This window comes from Polistes dominula, unplaced genomic scaffold (genome assembly GCF_049000335.1).
Source record: "Polistes dominula isolate Pdom_NZ unplaced genomic scaffold, Pdom_raw_medaka contig_80, whole genome shotgun sequence".
Taxonomy (NCBI): Eukaryota; Metazoa; Arthropoda; class Insecta; order Hymenoptera; family Vespidae; genus Polistes; species Polistes dominula.
Window position 1 is genome coordinate 2,978,979 of NW_028301111.1, and position 13,282 is coordinate 2,992,260.

A 13,282-nucleotide genomic window follows, 5' to 3' on the forward strand; every position below is an offset into this window, starting at 1 on the left:
AACCTCTTTCTCTCTCTCCCTCTCTCTCACTCTCGCCATCCTTCTCTGTCGCTCGCTCCAAAGATACTAACGTGAAATCGCGTTTTCGATCGTGAAATCTTCGATTATCGATTCTAACTCTAACAAAAGAGATTCATCTTCGATATCGAGATAATACTATTGTTTTTCGATATTACAAATATTTTACTATATAATATTCTATTTATATGTATGCATGATATATTTATATATATTTATATATGTGTGTGGATGTGTAATATGTTTATAGTATTATTATATGTATATTTTTTTTTTCATCGATTTAGGTTTCTTTTTTTTACAATAATTGTTATTTTATTTTGTTTTGTTTTTTGAAATTTGCCACAGGTAATTTAACATGCGCGCGCATTTGACGAGCATTGGCGCGAAATTTGACCGAGCAATTCGTTGTTTTATTTTTGTATTAAATGTATTCTTTATTTTTCTCCTCCAATATTTATGTAAGTAACAATGAAAATGACTTATAAACTATTCATAATTTCTACGATAATAATAATAATAATAATAATTAATAATAATAATTAATAATAATAATTAATAATTAATAATAATGATAATAATAATAATAATAATAATAATAATAATGAGCTATTTAATAAAGAAATAATAATCGTTATCATCATAGTAATAATAAAATAATAATTATATTTCTTTTACAACTATATTTATCCCGATTCCAGTTACCTTATACTTACAATGCGATTTTTTTTTTTTGTTTCTTTCTTTCTTTTTTTGTTTTCTCATGAAATGTGTTTCTTCCATCTTTTTTTTTTTTGTTTTGTTTCATTAATAATATACATTCGCTTCTACTCAACAACAACTTCCCGAGTTATTTAAATTTCGTTCTCATTTCAATCTAAACGATTACTTCCTTCTTTCTTTTTTTTTTTCTTTTTTCTTTTTCTTCAACGAAATATCGTCGTCATACTTTTTTTCTTCGAGATAGATAAATTATTATTACAATTGTGTGCTTTGAAAAAGAAAAAAAAATATATATTCCATTTCTAAATATGACGATGTAACGACATAAAGGAAAAAGCATCTTGTCACTTAATCCTTCGTATAAAAATTGTACAATTTTAGTTGGTTTTTGGTTCATTCCAAAAAAAAAAAAAAAAAAAAAGAAATCAAAGCAAAAAATGATTTAAAAATAAAAATTAAAAAGAGAAAAAAAAAAACAAAAAAAGATTGACACAATTAACTCGAGATTATGAAATATTTGCAAAATATAAAAAAAAAAAAAAAAATGGTGGTGATGATTGTTTTTTTTTTTGTTGTCATTTCCACATAAATGGAATGGGTGTTCCTTTCACATAAAAATACATCAAATAACATTATTTAAAAATTAATTTTAAACCTATTCCTTGATTTTTTTTTCTTTTTGTTTTTTTCTTTTCTTCCTTCTAATCGAATAAAAACATTTATTTATTTATTTATTTATTTTTTTATTTTTATTTTTATTTTTATTTTTATGCGAATGGCAAAAACAAAAATGTCTTTTGCATAGATATTTCGCATTGTAAATGCAATTATTTCATAATCTCTCTCTTATATGCGATGTAACACGCGCGCGAGCGAATTACATTAAAAATTGATGGATGTTAAGTGGATGTGTTTTTTTGTTTTTTTTTTTTGTTTTTTTTTTCACGTACCACTTATTATTGTAAAAATATACACTAATCATCATTGTCATTAATTTATAGATCAGAACAATTTGTGATTACAACACCTTCCTGTTTTGTTTTGTTTTGTTTTTCTTTGTTTGTTTTCTTTTTTTTTTTTTGTATGTTTTTTTTTCTGCAACAACTTCAATAATAATAATAATAGATTTCTACGTAATACTAAATTAAAATCGAACGCGGATTTATCGATTTTTATTACAGCTTTTCTCCTTCTTCTTGTTTTCTGTATTTTGTTTTGTTTTGTTTTTTCTTTTCTTTTCCTTTTTCATCCCTTTCCCATTTTTATCTCGGATTGCGTGTAGACTAAGCAAATTAATAAATAATAAAACGTATCACTTTATATTTGCACATCACAGTAATCCTCCGTTTTAGGGATGAAAAACTGTTTTTTATATTTACAGGGTTTCATTATTTTTTTTTCCTTCTTCTTCTTCTTCTTCTTCTTGTTGTTTATTTGTTTCTTGTTTTATTATTATTATTTTTCTTTTTGTTTTTTTTTTTTCATTTTTTTATCTCATTATTTCTTTTTATTCTATTTTTGTTTTGAATATTGTTTTTAAAGAATAAAAAGAAATAATGTTTAGCCCCAAACTCGGATTGGCCTTTGTGAATAATCTTCGGCGAATCCAGTTCGTGCTTTCAAAAATATATCAATTTTTTTGTTGTATCTATTTATATAAGTGTTATGTTTAAATATATATATACATATATGTATAATGATACTTATATGTACATATATATATATATATTATTGTATATACATATATATGAATATATATATACATTGAATACGTATATACGTATGTTTTATATATTCATATATTTATATGTATATAATATATATATATAATGTATATATATATTTATATATAAATTTCTTCATTTATATATAACTTGCGTCATGGAACTGGATTGGCGACGAAAACATTTTACATAGTGCGATTCATTCGCACTTTTACAACACGTACGCTACAACGTGTACGCAAAAAAAAAAACGAACAAAATTCGAATGAACGAGCCTTTTTTGTAGTTGTAGAGTTTTGTTGTTGTTCGTGGTTTTCAGCTCGGTGCGCATTAAAAAATGATTTGTAAATATAAATTATTATTCCGGCCTAGCCACGACGCGATTTTAAGGTCCAAGCTGATATCATTTTTTTTTGTTTTGTTATTTTTGTTTTATGTTAATCACTACTAGGCAACAATGATCATCATCAACAAAATTTCTTGCACGATATCAATGAAAAGATTTTCAATAATAATTCAATCAGCTAATACTCCTTGTCTAACACGACCTCTAGCTTGTTGATGATTAAATCTGTAGTACCGCCCGGCTTGACTAGGGGCGGTATGCTGTTGCTAATGCTGCTGCTGTTGTTGTTGTGGTTGCTGTTGCTGAGGTTGTTGCTGTTGTTGCTGCTGCTGCTGTTGTTGTTGCTGCTGCTGCTGCTGTTGTTGTTGCTGTTGTTGCTGCTGCTGTTGTTGTTGCTGCTGCTGCTGCTGCTGTTGTTGTTGCTGTTGATGATGCAACATTGCCATTGCACCAGTTTCTGCTGCAGTTGGTAGCACAACGGTAGACTGTTCGCTGACAGAAATTTGATGAATCTGTGCTTGAGAGCCCTGTCCCACTTGTATCTGAATTTGCTGAAGTTCCGGTACGGATGATTGTTGTTGCATCTGTTCAGTTTGTTGCTGTGCTTGTTCTACTTGTTGCTGATTTTGCGAAGTATCAGCCGTATTTAGTGGATCTTCTTTAGCACGTTTGGCAAGGTGAGATCTTGCATGTTTTCTTAAATGGTCCTTCCTATAGAATGCTTTACCACACTCGCTACATACTTCAGTTTTTTGTCCAGAGTGTATAACAAAGTGAAGATTGAGATGTTCTTTTCGTTTGAATCCTTTCATGCAGACGGAGCAAATGAATGGTCTATCAGGATTATGACCAAGTTTGTGTCGTTCTAAATGTTCTTTTCGTTTCAAGCCAGCACCGCAAATATCGCAGATAAACCTCCTTTCTATCTTATGACCGATAAGATGTTGTTCCAATAATTCTTTTTCTGGGTAAGCCATGTTGCATTGAGGACAACAAAATAGAGTTGTACCATCTAAGGCAGTGACAATACTAACTTGACCAGGCTTTGGCTTTTTTGGTTTTGGAGGCTTTTTCTTATATTTCTTTTTCCTTTTAGGTTTTGCTCCTGGTTCCTGTTCTTCAACAACATCAGGAAGAATCGACTCACCTCCAGCTACTGTAATCTGTACTGCTTGTTCTCCAGACGGCATACTACCAGATGCATCTAAACCATCAGCACCCAAAGGACTCGATTCTATGGTTGCTTCTCTTTTTATCGTTTCGGCTGAAAATTTCAAAAAATGTTGCAAACCGAGAGGTAAAGTACTTGCGGGTAACCTTGAAAGATAATCAGCAACAGTAGAACCTGGTGCTGCCAAACTTTGCCATCCAGCAGGCATTGCAGTAATGAACTCTTCATTACTCTGGTTTCCTTGATTTTTAACTGTTCCTCTTTTAATAAGGGCAACCGGAGTTGTCCCTTCTTTCACATCCTCCTTAGACTCTTCCATTCCTTCTCTTAAAATCAAATCTTGTGGTATTTGTGCAACCACAGTCAATCCTTCTGGTGCTCCTGGAAGTTGTACTGTCTGCTGAATCGTCTGTTGCGATGTGGTTGTTACTGCCACTGATGTACTTTGTGTCGTTTGATCCGACCTATCAGAAATAATATAAAAATGATATTAATATTGATATATATATATATATATAAATAATCAAATACAAATAAGTATATTTGAAATATGAAGATTCTTACGTTTGTGTTGTTGCCACAGTATTTTGTGGCTGAACTTGAATCTGAAGACCATCAGTGCCCTGTTGTTGACTATAGGCAACGGTAAGGACAGTTGCTGCACCTTGAGGAAATTGTCCCAACGAAATAGGTGCGATATGATATTTGGGTTGGTCTCCGCTATTTCCACTTTGAGAAACATTGGGATTAACCACCTGAATTTGAACGGTTTGTTGTTGTTGAGTTCCATCTTTTCCAGGTACAGTTATAGGCAGCGTAATGATTTGCTGTTGTTGATTATTGCCTCCTTGAGCAACAGCAAAGCCATTAGGGTCAACTGGTCTTAAATAATGAACGCCACCCTCTCCACCTGATAAAACGCCGACGACTTGACCACCAGTAGTTAAATTTTGTGCAAATTTGGCTGTTGCAAATTGGTGAACAGCGCCCGGTTGTAACGAGCCTGTGGCAAAGCCAGGAAAAGGCGTGAAATTCATCTTTAACCGATGTTACGTCTGTTGAAAAAGAAAACAGATTAAATACATTAGTAAGAATGACAATTAGAATCCAAGATATTACATAATGATTATCAAGTATCCTACGTAACATTAACTAATGTTCTATTTACGTTTCAATTGAAATATGAAATGTAAAATTCTAACTAAATGATTTATTTCAAAGTTCATAATATTCCCCAAGTATTCTACACAATACATGTCGTTAGCAAGATGATATGCCCTTAAATCTTTAAACTATCTTTGAACTTATTCTCATTTCTATCAAGACCAAGGTTGCTATAAGTAAACCAATCGACATTTCCTCCTCCTCCTCCACCACCTAACACACGTTTATCTATATACTCGAGAATGAATGCTCGTGTATAAACCCCTTCCTCCATGTTCTAGCCACCCAGAACGTAGTATCCCACAATCCTCCCTCTCTTTTTCTCTCTATTTCCGTGCCTAACACAAGCAACATCTAACGAAAGTGTATGTTATAAAAGTGGTGGGCTGTTGAAGCGGTAGGGAGTCAAAAGGCAACTCTCTGGTCGTCGTGTCGTCGTTGTGACGACGGTCGTGTGCGGAGGTGGAAGTGCCACCGTCAGAGTAGACTGTGTGTCGGGGTAGTGGTGGGGTTGGGGTGAGGGAAACCCCCACTTCACCCCTCCCCCACCACAAAGGGATCTGGGAGCAGGGAGGATGGTCGCCGAAGTGGCCCAGGATTACACCCCACTCCACACACCACACTCCACCACGCTCGTAGTTGCAACTACGGGGTAGGAGCAGAAAGAGGGTAGGGGGGAAGGCATAGGTGGGAAAGCGGGATCCCACCGCGAAATAGAGCCCCGATCTTTCGCTCGCTCCCTCCCTTCTCTCAGCCTCCACCACCGATCTTCCTCCTTCCTACCACCCGTTATCATCCTCTTTCTTTCTTCTCATCCTCTCTCTCTCTCTCTCTTTGGTTCATTCGTTCTACCACTCTCCATTCTTTCTCTCCCCTTCTGACACCAACCAACTCCACTACAGCGTAAAGTAGTAACACGTACCCGTCGTACGGGAGAGCCCAAAGAGAGAAACAAAGATACGTACAACCCAGAGAAAGAAAGAGAGAGAGAGAGAGGGAGAGAGAGAGAAAAGAGAGACGAAAAGCTCACGATGGGGTAGGGGCACGCGTCAAGAAAGAAGGGAGACAAGCCACGACACTACTACCGGAAACTCCCAGGGGAGGGGAACGAAAGCGAAATATCGGGAGAGAGAGAGAGAGAGAGAGAGAGAGAGAATAGGGAGAGGGAGCACAGAGTATAGTAGTAGACACAGTGGTAGACGAAGTGGGACACGACGGCGACGTTTGCCCTTGTTTCGGAACGCACTCGTTGGAGGGAAGGAAGGAAGGTTGAACAGAGAGAGAGAGTGAGAGAGAGACTGATAGAGTCAGGAAGCATTGAGAGAGAGAGAGAGAGAGAGAGAAAGGTTAGGTTTGTTACCCGTGGTGCCGCCTTTAGCACCGCCGTACGCCACCAAGAAGGGTGTCGCGCGGCCTATAACCAGGAGAGAGAGATCTCTCTCTCCCACGTCCTCTCCTCCACGTTTATTCCCTCGCGATTCCTTCGATTGGCACGACGCGACGCGATCCGACGCAACCCTAACGCGACGCGACGTGGAACACCCGAATACCGCCAAAAATCTCTGATTAATGGGATATCTAAGTTTTATCAATAATAAAAAGCGCGTTAAGAAAAAAGCCTCCCCCTTTTCGGTTGCTGGACGTTTGGCTTTTTCGTCGTCGGCGAAACGGCGAGTGCGACTGACCGCTGCTCGGCCGAGGCCGTCGGTCTCCTTTGCAAGACGCGCATGTCGTAATGGCGTCGATTCTCTTAAGGCTCGCTGCGCCTGCCTCTTTCTCTTTCTATCTCGCTCTCTCTTGCTCTCCCGAGAGAGAAGCAGCAGCAGCACGCGCGCGCGCGCGTGCTCGAGCGCACGTACGCAACACGAAAGAGAGAATATATTTCCAAGTTCTACTACACGGAATACCAAATTAACACGACCGAGTTTATTATACCTACTTTCCCTTTAATGCATTTTTACCATTTATCGCTTTCCTTTCTCTAGTTTTTTTTTTGTCTTGGTCTGTTTGTTCTATTTCTTGTACTACTCTATTTTTAATTAATTATTTTTTTTTTATCCTCCATCTTTTTTCGAATGAACGAACGAACGAACGAACGCGTACGTGTGTATCGACCTTTAGACTCAGCTACAACTCGGAGGGACGCCGTTCGGCAAATAGAACGACCTGGGTTCTTCTTCTTCTCTGGCCTACCGTTAAATGTCGGCGGCGTTGCTGTTTCAGCTACAGCATATAAACTTCTTTTTTCCTTTTAATTTGTTTTGTCCTTTTACCACCATTAAACTGTTATTACTACTATGCATATTATGATGAATAGTAATTAAAATAACATTAACGCGTTCACGTTCTATTTCATTGTTCGATGATACGTCTCGATACGATCGAAAGTAAAAGTATAAATGAAAGAACGTTAAACGGAAATGAATCATGGGTAATGTTGGGAGAGGCAACGATGACGTGGCCGGAAATGACCGAATCATCACGTGGCAAACACGTAGTAGCACGGGAAAACCAATCAAATGCTCGAACAACGGAAATCGAACGCGTCTTCTTCCTCGTGATGCTTGCTCGGCCGCCATGACGTGAAGGATGATACTGTGTGCTTGCTTCTGCTTGCTTTCCTTCTACGTGGCGACCTAGCAGCAGCACGACCTAACAGACGAGGGCTTTATTTTCTCTCGACGAATGCAATTGATGTTTCTCTCTCTCTCTCTCTCTCTCTTTCTCTCTCTCTTCCATGCTCACACACATATACATATATATACATTTTCTATCTCAGTCTCTCTCGTTAAAAGCGTTCCTCTCCTCTTTCTCAAACGTGGGGCTGGCTGGCTTCTCCCGCGACGGTACACGGGTGTCCACCACCTCCATCGTCTCTTCCTCTCCTCCTCTTCATCTCTCACTCCCTTTTCCATGTCGTTCTTTCGCGATCGGAGTGGAATGCGCTCTATGAGAGAGGAGAGGGAGGGAGATGGAGAGAGAGGGAGGAAATAGGAAGATGCTTTGGCGAGAAGAGTCGTTCGAGGAGACCCACACACACACACATACACACATCATGCATAACACACAACACACGTGGTGAATATACAAAGATAATGTAAGGTAAAACGAGACAAGGTAAGCAAGTAGATAAATAAGCAGGTAAGCAGGCAGACAGGTAAGAAAGCTAAACCAAACCAAGGTAAGGTAGGCAGGCAGGCAGGAAACAAGCCAGGGCTATGCCATCGGAGAGGAGCACGGGCAGGGCTGTTGTTTACACCCCCACCTCGTTGGGTTAGAGGCAGAGAGATGCCACACGGAGGGGCCTCCGAGACCTCGGCGGGCACCCACCACCACGCAATTTCCAACCCCACCAGCCTCTCAACCACTGTCCGCACCTCCGACCAACCCCACCAAAGCCTGCCCGAGCCAAGCCGTCAGCCACGACGAGGGCCCCGCGACGATTTTAGTGTCTTGGGGTGGGTGCTCTCCGTGGGCCACCGTTTCGCGGTTTCTCTCTTAAAATCCGTCCTGGCACGCCTTTCTCTCTATCTCTCCAAATTTCTCAAGTTTTTGTGGATATATTTATCAAGTTGAAAGATTGAAAAAAAAAAAAACGTGACAGAAAGGTGCGCATTGCGACAACGAACAACTATTATCATTATTATTATTAAGTATTATAGTGTGAGAACGAGTGAGAGTGTGCTAACACAACGAGTGAGTGAACTACTACTAACCACCAACGAAAAAAAGAAAGCTTCCAACAGAGAAAGAGTGAGAGAGATAGAGAGAGAGAGAGAGAGAGAGAGAGAGAGCGAAATGCGTCGTGCTAAAGTTCAACGTAACAAAAAGAGAGAAAAAAAAAAAAAAAGAAAAGAAAAGAATTCTTCCTACTTCCTATTCATTCTTTCTTGTCCTACTTACCCCGAACAAAGAAGTAGTAGTAGACAGAGAGAGAAAAAAAGAGAACACGGGAACGACGCTTGCTTGCTTATGGCGATTCCTTCTTCTCTTCCAAAACCCACCACCACCACCACCACCACTACCAACCACTAACCACCATCTCGTAGTCGTTCTCAGTCTCTCAACAATCTAACAATGTGTCGTTATTCCCCCTTGTTTAATTTAATACAAATTTCTAAAACAACAGTTTAAATAGGACAGTTTGTTGCTGATTTGATCAAACGAATGACGTACGAACGAACGAACGAACGAACGAACGAACGAACGAGCGAACGAGCGACCCGACCGTACGAACGAACGAACGAACGAACGAACGAACGAACTGAGTGTACGTATATGTGTGTATGTACCTCTACGTACGTCCGTCTGTCTGTCTGTCTGTCTGTCCGTACGTTTGTTTGTCCGTTCGCGTACGTATGCGCGTCTGGTCTTCTCTCCAACAATTCTCGCCTTCCTTCTTGGCTTTTTATTCAAAAATCCTCCACCTTCTCAGCTTGTCAAAACTCAGCTATACTTTCTCATTTCTTCTGTTAAAGCTGCTGCTACTGCTGCTGCTACTACTCACTCGTCCCCCAGTTAGAGAGTAGTAGCGTCGTTTGTCGTTGTCGTCGCTGGGTATTACTATTACTCACTCTATACTATCATCATCACTACTACTACTACTAATAATACTACTACTATTACACTACTACAACTACTGCCACTACTACTACCGCCACCACACCACTGTCGTCAGCAACGTCGTCGTCAGCACTGCCGTCACCACCCCTCCTCTCTCTCTCTCTCGCTCTCTCTCTCTCTTTCTCTCTCACTCACTCACTTCCTTTTTCTCCTTCTGCTACTACTTACTATTAACTACTACTATTCTCACTAGTGAATTCAACTGATGATTGTGGTGCTGTTGTTCTGTTGCTTTTATCGTGTGTCCACGTCATACGAAAACACGCGTGTTCGAACTACACCCCAATTTGTGCTAATTTTCATGAACAAGAAATAGAGAGAGAGAGAGAGAGAGATAGAAAAACAAAACAACAACAAAAAGTCAAAATAATTTTGTGATATTATTTGAGATCAAAAAAAAAAAAAAAAAGAAAAAGATTTTTATTTATTTGATAAATTTAATAAATAATTGAATACACGTACCGAGTGAAATTTTGGTTAGGTGAGCATTTAACACACACACGCGTACGTTAAAGTATATACACCGTTTCCGGTTTTTATAACGACGACGACGACGAATCGTACTCGATGGTTGTACGCGATCGACTCTCTCTCTCACGATCGGTTTGCTCGGTAAGAACCGGGACTTGCCTTCCGTTCAACCGGGTGAAATGAATTCGAGTTAACGGTACATGCACGACGATGACGACCACGACCACGATGACGACGACGACGACGACGACGACGGGACTCAAAATACAACCACATGCGTTCGACTTACTCTCTGTGTGACGCCTCCGTGTCGCCTCGTTCCAAGCCAATCCGATTGCAAGAATCTCAAAGTTTTTTCTTGTGCAATCCTCTTGTCCACGCACTTGGTTTTTGTATTTTTTATTTTTCTTGATTTCTCTTCTTACTTCGAATGTCCACTACACTTCCTTCTTTTAGTTCACCTTTTTCCAAATATTGTTTTTTTTTCTTCTATCAGTTCAATTAATTCATTAACACGACACTTAATTAATCACACATGTCATTAAAATACAATTAGTGTTCATTCATCGAACGAAAAACTGCATTAATGTCAAGCCTCCTAATCGTAGATGCGCGCGCATTCGTTCCCACGAGAGAGCGTCTAGCAGATGAGTTTTATGGGTTAAGTTTCGTTTTTGATTAACAAAATTTTAATTCTTCCTTCTCTTTTTGTTTTCTTTTTTTCTTTTTTTTTTTTGTTATTCACTCACTAATATATACATTGTTTTTTTTTTTTTTTAATTATTTATTTCTTCACTTTATCGAAATTAAGTCTTTTTGACTAGTTGAGTTGTTTACACAATTTCCATCATTAATGTATGTCTTTAACACTATTTTGACGAATTTTCATAAATCACATGACAAAATGATATTAAAAGAATCTAATCTTTCACTCAACATTTTATTAATAGATACGATTAACTATGGCGATACAGGTTATGTCCGCACTTTCACGTTAATTACTCTCTTGCGAAAGTGTGAAAAGAGAGAGAGAGAAAAAGGAAGGAAACAGACCAAAAAAAAAAGCAAAAGAACAAAATACGCGCCTTTTATTGGTGTACCTTGTATGATTTTTGAATTAAACGTTTCTTTATATTACTCGTCGTAATGGCAATGTTTCTATTCGCACAAATAATACACTATTTCAATAAAAATGATCGGAAACAGGACTGTGTACTGTTATACTAAATAACTCAATGTGCATGCGTGTCCCTGGCCATGCGATGATTGAGAAACAAATCTGATTAAGGCTGATTTTCATTTTTCTACTTAATATTGAAGATTAAAACGTTTTCTGATTGGTACTCGGAGTTTTACTTCTGCGCATGCGCACATCGTACTTCTGCTACAGCTGGTCTTAAGGCTAATTCATAGGAAGTGTTTGGTTTTAGGGGCGGGAAAAATTTAAATTAAAAACACACATTGCAATGTTTACAAACAACTACTTGAAATCTCACATTAAAATACAATACAATGAATCACTTTTTTTTTAGGTTACAGAAAATTTATTCTTACAATTCATCATGACAATTAATTAAACGTAATACATTAAAATAAACTTATAATTTTATTGTTAAAAAATAAAAACATATATATATATATGTATATATGTATATATGTATATATAAGATTAATCCTATCGCATTATATTTCTTTGATGAAACTATTCCTCTCTATTTATATATAATTTGTAAAAGTGTATGTAATATTTTGCCAAATATATCACAAATCATTATTATCACTAATACGTACCAATACTAGAAATACAACTATTATCATAATTCAATTGCATAAGGAGACATCTTATTTGTTATAACTTTGGTATCAAAGAAATAAATGTTTTAAACGAATTGAAATAACAATGTAATTTAAATTATTGAGAAAGATTTACCACAGAGCAGCCATTTTATTATACAAAATGTGTAATTTAATGCATATTAAAAATTGTTGATATCTGATTAAATTGAATTCTTAGTAGAATAATACGGTTATTATACTAATACTTTATAAAGTTATTCCAAACGAATGAGATTTAAATGTAAATAAAAAATAATATACGTAATACGGATATGTATGTAAAATTATGATTATTAATAGGCAACAGATCTTTGCATACGTGCCATATGTAATGAAAACAATAATCTATTAGTTTCATAATAAAATGGATTATCTCTTACGCTGAGATCAGGCCTATATTCGCTAATGTAACTACTTGAACTAGAAGATCCACTATTCTCATCCATGGCTGAGCTGTTTGGTAATGGATTTATATAACTTGATGTATAAGGAATATTCGAATTTTCCGATTGAGACTTCTCACTATTTGCTGCAATCTTTTGTAGGCCTGAGAAATTATTGATATGAAGATTATTGATTCTTTTACTCAGTGGCACAAACTCAGCTGATTCCTCTTCAGTACGACCACGTTTTCTAACGAACAATAATATTATATGATAAATATCTATTCAAACTTGATCCAAACAAACATATATTTTTCAAGTTTAAAGATTAGGTTATGTTATTAAAGAATTAAATAAAAAAAAAAAAAGAAAAGTAAACACACTCACCTATTACACTTTCCGCTCATGTTTAATTATTTATTCGTCCGATATAAACAGTTATTACTTGTTTGTTTTTCTTTTTTAATTTGAATATTTTTATTAAATTAATGATAATATTAATTGCAATGTTGTGTTTGGTTTTTGTTTTTTTGTTTTTTTTTTCACTAACAATTTATGTACTGTTTGTAATCAAAAATGGGAATACCGTTTTATAAGTAAATTATCAAGCACGTGTTAATACCAAATATCGTTGTATTTAGAAATAAATTTCGCTTTACTTCCTAAGCGAACCTCTCAGTCGGACGATTAAATGTAAAGTAAACTAAATTGAATTCACGATTCCCTGAGTAGGCCAACAATTCTTAATCGTGGAGCCATCTGGTGAGAAAAATATGAAACTATCAAACAAGTTCTTTTTGTCCAGATCATCGATGCAACGATT

At 36.8% G+C, this 13,282-nt stretch overlaps 2 protein-coding genes and 1 long non-coding RNA gene across 12 annotated transcripts; 1 reads left to right on the forward strand and 2 right to left on the reverse strand.

The window, feature by feature from the left end:
• Positions 1-426: 426 nt before the first annotated feature.
• LOC107069541 (uncharacterized) lies at positions 427-10,671 on the reverse strand. Of its 10 annotated transcripts, none has more exons than XM_089176708.1 (3): positions 10,530-10,671; positions 4,547-5,037; positions 427-4,446 (listed from the first exon to the last, which is right to left on the reverse strand). In XM_089176708.1, the coding sequence occupies exons 2-3, from the start codon at positions 5,017-5,019 to the stop codon at positions 3,078-3,080; spliced, it is 1,842 nt and encodes a 613-aa protein (XP_089032834.1). In that variant the 5' UTR covers positions 5,020-5,037; positions 10,530-10,671; the 3' UTR covers positions 427-3,077. The 10 variants fall into 10 exon arrangements, with proteins under 10 accessions (XP_089032834.1, XP_089032832.1, XP_089032836.1 ...); XM_089176706.1 differs by lacking the exon at positions 10,530-10,671 and adding an exon at positions 10,232-10,372; XM_089176710.1 differs by lacking the exon at positions 10,530-10,671 and adding an exon at positions 9,439-9,628.
• On the forward strand, positions 8,760-9,732 carry LOC149031147 (uncharacterized). The gene is made up of 2 exons (XR_016178013.1): positions 8,760-8,899; positions 9,625-9,732. It is a non-coding gene; the product is annotated as an uncharacterized LOC149031147 (long non-coding RNA).
• Positions 10,672-10,940: 269 nt separating the features above from the next.
• LOC107069544 (uncharacterized) lies at positions 10,941-13,160 on the reverse strand. Its single transcript, XM_015326951.2, has 2 exons — positions 12,847-13,160; positions 10,941-12,709 (listed from the first exon to the last, which is right to left on the reverse strand). The coding sequence occupies exons 1-2, from the start codon at positions 12,864-12,866 to the stop codon at positions 12,370-12,372; spliced, it is 360 nt and encodes a 119-aa protein (XP_015182437.1). The 5' UTR covers positions 12,867-13,160; the 3' UTR covers positions 10,941-12,369.
• Between the last annotated feature and the right edge of the window lie 122 nt (positions 13,161-13,282).

What these genes read in the sequence shown, in the direction of transcription:
- LOC107069541 (XM_089176708.1), bottom strand. Translation starts at nt 5,019, where the DNA reads ATGAATTTCACGCCTTTTCCTGGCTTTGCCACAGGCTCGTTACAACCG. An exon ending in ACTGTGGCAACAACACAAAC is followed by an intron (nt 4,447 to 4,546) that starts GTAAGAATCTTC and finishes TATTTCTGATAG; the next exon opens with GTCGGATCAAACGACACAAA.
- LOC107069544 (XM_015326951.2), bottom strand. Translation starts at nt 12,866, where the DNA reads ATGAGCGGAAAGTGTAATAG. An exon ending in ATGAGCGGAAAGTGTAATAG is followed by an intron (nt 12,710 to 12,846) that starts GTGAGTGTGTTT and finishes ATTGTTCGTTAG; the next exon opens with AAAACGTGGTCGTACTGAAG.